This window comes from Nicotiana tabacum, chromosome 23 (genome assembly GCF_000715075.1).
Source record: "Nicotiana tabacum cultivar K326 chromosome 23, ASM71507v2, whole genome shotgun sequence".
NCBI lineage: Eukaryota > Viridiplantae > Streptophyta > Magnoliopsida > Solanales > Solanaceae > Nicotiana > Nicotiana tabacum.
This window is the reverse complement of record NC_134102.1, coordinates 119,656,686-119,664,674: the sequence shown is the minus strand read 5'-3', so window position 1 is coordinate 119,664,674 and position 7,989 is coordinate 119,656,686. Positions and strand designations below refer to the sequence as shown.

Genomic DNA, 7,989 nt, shown 5'->3' with positions numbered 1-7,989 from the left:
ATGTCAGTGTGAGGTGTCTAATATACTTAATAGCCATTGTATTTCGCCTTTTTAAGTATAAAGAAGAAAATTAAATGATAGATAACTAGACAAAATCTCATGACCCGTTGGAACTCTTGTTTATATTAAGAGTGACTTAAGATTTTAGAAAACGGCAAAGGGCCAAATATACCTCTCTATTTTCGAAAATGATCTAAAAATACCCCTCGTTATACTATTGGGTATTCTATACCCCTGCAGTCATACTTTGGGTTCAAATATACCCCTCATTTAAACGGAGGGACACGTATCATCGTCTTGTTGGTCAATTTTAAATATCTCCTAATTAATTAAAAAGACTCATTACCCATACCCGAAAAATAATATTTTTTTTTTGTAAAAACTGAAAAAAACTGAAATTATTTTTACTAAAAACTGAAAAAATCGAATATATTTTTTTTTTAGTTTTTACAAAAAAACTGTTTTAGAAAAAACTGAAAAATATTTTCTAAAACAATATTTTTGTAAAAACTGGAAACAAAAAAGGCTGAAAATCAATTTTCTAAAGTAGTTTTTTTTGTAAAAACTGGAAAAAACTGAAATATTTTTTTACTAAAAATTGAAAAAAATGAAAATATTTTTTTTCCAGTTTTTACAAAAAATCTGCTTTAACAAAAGCTGAAAAATATTTTTGTAAAAACTGAAAAAATACTAAAAAATAATTTTCTAAAGCAATATTTTTGTAAAAACTGAAAAAATAAATATTTTTTTTCCAGCTTTTACTTAAAAATATTTCAGTTTTTTTAGTTATAAATTGCTTTAGAAAATTACTTTTCAGTTTTTTTTTAAAGTTTTTACAAAAATATTATTTTAGAAAATATTTTTCAGTTTTTTTAAAGCAGTTTTTTTGTAAAAATTGGAAAAAAAAATATTTTCGTTTTTTTTCAGTTTTTAGTAAAAATTTGTTTTTATTTTTTTCAGTTTTTACAAAAAATAAAAATTACTTTTCGGGTATGAGTAATTGGTCTTTTTAATTAATTAGAAGATATTTAGAATTGGTCAACGGGACGATGACACGTGTCCCTCCGTTTAAATGAGGGGTATATTTGAACCCAAAGTATGACTACAGGGTATAGATAACCCAATAGTATAACGAGGAGTATTCTTAGACCATTTTCGAAAATAGATGAGTATATTTGTCCCTTTGCCGTTTAAAAAATAATGGATGCAAATATTAAAAAAAAGTAAATAAACAGACAGATTTGACATATCGATATGACCTGTATATCATAACAAACTTGTTTGGATTAATCCTCATTTCTTTCATCCTATATATAGCATTCATAATTTAAAAGGTGTCTGATTTAACATTTTAAAATAAATCATATTATAAATATCCATGCGTGGAAAATATGTAATGATATTACTACATTTGTTATAGCATCTTTAATCTTTATCCGCAATAATTGTCTCGTCTAACTTTATTTTGCACTATTAATTATAAAAATTTTAAAAGCAAGAAATTAAAGAATGGAAATCGGGACTACTAAAATTCTTCCTATCTTTTGCACTTCGACATGCATATCAGGTATTTAGTTTTTGTTTGTTTGTAATAATTTTTTAATTTTCTACTACCATGTCTTTTCACAATAATTTACTTTTATGGGCCGTTTAATTTACAACTAGTTACAATGCATAAATTATAACGTAGAAATTATCTACACAATAAATAATAATTTTGCAATTGTTGATCAATTATAATTGTGTGTATTTTTGTATAATGAGTGATGAATAATTTTAATGAAGATTGAGACGGAATTAGTGAATCCAACTATAACCCTGCTCTTTTTATTTCTTGGAACAAGATGAAAAATCATATTAAGGAGGTGGAAAATGGCTCAAATCGAGAACATCTTCTATGGTTTGAGGGCATTAATCACAAACAAGTTTTTGTTTTTTTCACTCGCAAAACTAATTAACATTTCATTGTTAAATTCAGCATGCAAAATGAAATGGTATTAATGTATCTTGAACATATCAGCAAATGGTGTGTAAATAGTGTGTCTTTTGTAGAAGAGAAAAACCAAAGGCATTGATATCCACAAATCAATATGTCAATCCGTCCACAACTATAATTATTACGACAAATTTCTTTTGGAAAAATTGTTGTGTGTTTCGTTTGTATAACTATCTTATTACTCAGTGAATACATAAGATAGTTATATAAATTACTAATTAAATTACTTTTATAAATTACTCGTCGTTATATAAATTGCAACTCGGTTGAAATTTTATTAAATTACCAAACACATATAAAAGCAGTTGAGTTTTACTTATATAGAATTTATCTTCATTAAAAGGCTACAACTAAATTCCAATATCTTTATTCTCAGAATTAGATTATCATTAAACCAGATCTCGTGAAATGGGATCCCATTAGTTTTTACTGCAAGTAGCACTCTTTTACGTTGTATTTATGCATTTGCAAAACATATATGTGAAGATTACCTTACAATGGAAAAATGAAAAACTTAAACTTGTTGAAAATATATGTAATTCCGCATCCTTACTCTGTTTACAAATTATAAAAAAGTCTTTTGAAAAATATACAAATATAGTTCTGCATTCTTGCTATGTGTAGAAAAAGAATTATTAACTTACTTGAAATGTAATATTTTGGTATTTGAACGTCTACTTCTCTCTCTAAACAGGCCCATAACGGCTATTTTCTAACTGCGATTCCACCACACGCTCCAGTCAATGGAACCGCCGGACGGCGCCGCTCCGACGCGTCTAGAAGGTTAATCAACCCCAAATTTATCGGCGAACCAGTCTACTGAGTTTACAGATGGAAAGTTGTCTTATGCTACAAAAGTCATCACTTCCTCGAATGTGCCGATTCCCCCAAATCGCCATGGCAGAGATTCAGTTGTTGCTACTCACACCACTCACAATGGGATGCCGGCGGTGCTCTTCAAAGCATCGGATTACTACGGTATTATGGCAGAAGAATGCAAGCTTACAATGGTTGGGTGATTTCTCAAACCACGGCCACAAATTTACAAAATTAGGTTAAAATTCAAGGAATTAATCTCGATTAAGGGTTCTACAAAAAAACGTGATTTATGACAATTATAATATTTTTTTGGACTTCATCAATGAAGAAGACTTTAACTCAGTTTGGTTTAGAAGGGTTATTGAAATTGAGGGCCAATAGATATGGCTGCAAAAATGGTCCTCTAATTTCTAACCTAAAGAGGATATGCCTATTGCTCCGGTATGGGTCCTTCTTCTTGGTTTACCTTTTCATATGCACATATGGAACTATGTTAAACAAGTGGTGAGTGCAATTGGTACCCCCCTTGAAATGGATTTGGCTACTAGAGGAAGGACGAGGCCAAGCATGACAAAAGTTAGAGTCGAAATCGACCTGCTTAAAGGCCAACCAGACTCTGTTTATGTGGGACAAATATACGAGAATGCTCCTCAGAAAGTTTTTGTTCAAAAATTAGAGTTTGAAGGTGTTCCAAAACACTGTAAGTTTTGTAAAAAGTTGGGTCACAATATGATCAATTGTAGAGCTCTAGAAAGGAAGAAAGCTGCTGAAGCTAGAGAATTGGAAGCTCAAAAAGATATGGCAAATCAGAATGAAGAAGCAAAAGGAAATAAAAAAGACAACAAACTGGATGAATAAGAAAATGGTATTGCTATAGATAATGCTCAAACTAGTGCCAATATGATAAAGAATCAATTGTACCAAAAGAATGGTGCTGAACTGGAGAATGTCGTACAAAGTTCATCAAGTAATATCAAAGACAGAACCAGCAGAAAGATTAAGAAGCGCAAACAGAAGAAACTTCCCAAGAAGAAGGCTAAAGTAATTTTCAAGCCCATTATCAAGCCGTCGAAGTTACAAACAAGGGCAAGAAGAACAACAAAGAGATAACAATGGCTTTACAAGATATAGATAAGGGAAGTGAATATGTTGAGACCAAGGATAAACAGAGGCATCCGAGCAACAATAGAGAGGGGGAAGCTTATAGTCAGGATACATTAATTAGAAATCGAAGCAATAATGAAAACACTAGAACTCCAAATCACAGTGAAGCCAAAGAAGACTATCAGGAATCAATACAAGAAAATGGTGATCAAAATAAAAATGGAGATCAAGAGGAAAAACAAGCAGGAAAGAAATCTCTTACAATGAAAGACTATGTCAATGAATCAACTAGTATACCTTCTGAGATCAGAAACCTTCCTGGGATTGATGTGGTAGTTGATCTCAATCTTGAATCCAATCTAAAACAGGAAAAAAAGGTTACAAGTCAACAAATTGAAGTGACTTCCCCTAATAGGGTGACAGTCATGATTCCGGATGATCAACTTCAAATAGAATCGAATGAAGGTTCTTTCCAGGTCATATGAGGCAAAGAAAAGGGGAAGAAAAAAGGAAAAAAGAACAAAAACAAAGATATTACACCTCCTAAAGGAGAAAACTCATGCTAACTCTTTGAGTTTTCCATGATAAGTGCAATATTCTGGAACATTAAAGGAGTCAATACCAAAAAAGCCTTGTCAAGGTTAAAAAAAACTTATTACCATCTATAAGGCAGAACTTGTTTCCATTCTGGAACCTTTTGCCAGTACCAATGAAATTGAAAGGTGCAGGAGATTCCTTGGCTATCATCATTATATCTCCAATACTAATGGTCAGATTTGGATCATGTGGTCAGGTAACAATATGACCATTGTTTTGAACAATCATGAGCAGCAACTTACTATCAAATTACACTATGGGGCTGCTAATAGTGATCTCTATATCACAGCAGTTTATGCTAAGTGCACTCCTGAAGAAAGGAGAGATCTATAAAGTAGCTTAGAGTGCACTCATCTCCAGGTGAATGGTCCATGGTACATTGGGGGTGATTTCAATGTCATCCTAGACCCCGATGAGAAAAAAGGTGGCACACCACATTGAATGAATAAAAGTCTCGATTTTAATACTTGTATGGATAACTGTGGAGTGATGGATTTGGAATTTGTTGGGCCAAAGTATACATGGTGTAACAATTGAGAACCTAGAAGAAGAATCTGGAAGAGGCTTGGCATAGTGTTTATCAATGATCAATGGTCTCAGGTTTTTCAAAACAACACAGTCAATCACTTGGCTAGAATTGGGTCTGATCATAGACCTATTCTAATTCAATGTCATGATTCTAACCAACAAGGGACTAAATATTTTAAGTTTCTAGATTTCTGGACTAATCAACCATCTTTTTTGCAGGTAGTAGAAGAAGTTTGGAGTAATCAAGTTCAAGGTAACCCTTTGTGGAGACTTCAACAAAATCTCAAAATGCTTAGTAGAAGGCTGACTCAATGGTCTAAAGAAGACATTGGCAATGTCTTTGATCAAGTCTAGTATTGGGAAAACAAAATGCAAGACATTGAGCAAAGTGATCTAAATAACAGTAATGATCACTCTAGGGATGAATTGAATAAAGGCCAAGCAGAATACATTAGATGGCTGGGGATACAAGATGCCATTCTCGGGCAGAAAGCTAAGGTGAATTAGTTTGAAGAAGGTGACACTAATACTAAATATTTTCATAGCACCATCAGAGATAGAAGGAGAAGATTACAAATTCACAGAATTAAAGACCACAGGGGTCAATGGATTGAAGGAGATTCTAACATTGGCAAAGCAGTTGTTCACCACTTTCAATAGTTCTTTAATATCAAACACCACTCCAGGGATCAAGATATCATCAATTGTATCTCTCAGTATATTAATGATGATGACAATGAAACCCTTACTGTCATTCCTGATATTGAAGAGATTAGAGATGTTGTATTCAACATGAGTCCTAATAGTGTAGCTGGGCCGGATGGCTATAATGGAAAATTCTTTCAACACATGCTTGGACATCATTAAGGATGACATTACTGATTTTGTTCAAGATGTCTTCAATGGTAGAAGACTTTCTAAGTTCTTTTCTCATACATGCCTTGCTCTTATTCCTAAAGTGGACTCTCCTAGTAGTTTCTCGGATTTGAGACCTATTAGTTTGAGTAACTTTACGGCCAAGATTATCTCCAAAATGCTATCTAGAAGACTGGATCCTATACTAGGGAAGCTCATATCCGAGAATCAGCGTGGCTTTGTCAAAGGTAGATTGATCACTGAAAACATTCTTTTGGCCCAGGAGATTGCTCAAGGTGTAAACAAGAAGAACAGAGGAGGCAATGTTATTATAAATCTTGACATGGCAAAAGCCTATGACAGAATTTCATGGACCTTCTTGATGGCAGTAATGAGGCAATTTGGCTCCTCCGAAAATTAGATTGACCTTATTTGGGGACTTCTACAGGGAGTTTGGTACTCCATCATTATCAATGGGGCAGAACTGGTTTCTTCACATCTACTCAGGGCCTCAAATAAGGGGACCCTCTATCCCCTTCTTTGTTTATTATTGGAGCTGAGGTTCTTTTCAGATCTCTCAATGAGCTGAATGATTTTATTAGCTTTACTCCTTTTAGCATGGATCACAGAGGGCTAATTATTAACCATTTAGCTTATGCAGATGATATTGTTATTATATGTGAAGGTAACAACATGACTATCAAGCTCATTAAAAAGGTTATTGACAGGTATGAAAAGACATTAGGGCAGAAAGTTAACAATGACAAGAGTTTCTTTATCACAGCTTGTCATGACCCAGAATTTCCACCGCCGGGACAGTGATGGCGCCTAACATTTCACTTGCTAGGCAAGCTAACGTTAAAGAATCATTAAACCAATTCTTATCCCATTCAGTAAATAACATCGAATTAGCTAAGGTGAAATATAATGAGTGCAGAATAATATAAAAACAACATTAATTACTACCACCCGGATTTGGAGTCACAATTCACGAGCATTCTAGAATTTACTACAGGTAATAGTCTGAAAAGAATACAACTATTTGAATGAAAGAAATAGTGGAATAGAAAAGATAGCAGGGACTTCAAGGTGTGTGGATGCCGACATATCTATCTTGAGTCTCCGGATAGCGGTCCAACAGCAAAATCTCGATCAACCCGAGCCGATACCAAAATCTGCACAGAAAGTGCAAAGTACAGTATCAGTACAACCGACCCCATATACTGGTAAGTGTCGAGCCTAACCTCGACGAAATAGTGACGAGGCTAAGGCAAGGTACCTACAAATCAACCTGTACAATTTAACAGTGTATATACAAACAATAGTAATGAAGAGCTAGACAGGAAATATCGGGAGGGGGAAACATACTGGGGGAAATACGAGATAAAGAACTACAGCAGAATAATAGTGGAACAACCAATATGCTACGAATCAATAGGAACATGATTACAGTAAAGGAAAAAATGCATGACATCACCGTTCGTTCTTTTACTCTTAACCTCACCATAAAATCAATAAAAACGGCACGACATCATTCTTTGTGCATTAACTCTCATATCATGGAACGACATCACCCTTCGTGCATTAGCACTTACAATATGGCACGACATCACCCTTAGTGCATTAACACTCACAATATGGCACAGTATCGCCCTTCGTGCTTTAACACTCACAATATGGCACGACATCACCCTTCGTGCATTAACACACACAATATGGCACGGCATCACCCTTCGTTCTTTTACACTCACAATATGACACAACATTACCCTTCATGCATTAACACTCATATATGGTACGACATCACCCTTCGTGCATTAACACTCTCCCTTACCATAATGCAATGCATAAATAACAACAGGGAGATAAAATAACAAGTACAAGCCTTACTTCAACATTTAGCTCCACAATTTCAATCTCAACTTTGACATAAATACTCAATTATCACCAGAAATCCATAAACATGATAAGAACGATTAATTTAACAACACTAGTATAAACACGTAGCAATTAGGCATAGGAAAGGCACAATATAAGAAAAACGGGAAAAAAAGGTAAAATAGGTAAATTGGAGGCGCATAAGTACTCGT

At 33.9% G+C, this 7,989-nt stretch overlaps 1 protein-coding gene across 1 annotated transcript; it reads left to right on the top strand.

Annotated features, from left to right (window-relative positions):
- Positions 1-3,241: 3,241 nt before the first annotated feature.
- Positions 3,242-3,673, top strand: LOC107782109 (uncharacterized). Its single transcript, XM_016602951.1, has one exon. The coding sequence runs from the start codon at positions 3,242-3,244 to the stop codon at positions 3,671-3,673; it is 432 nt and encodes a 143-aa protein (XP_016458437.1).
- The last annotated feature ends 4,316 nt before the right edge of the window (positions 3,674-7,989 follow it).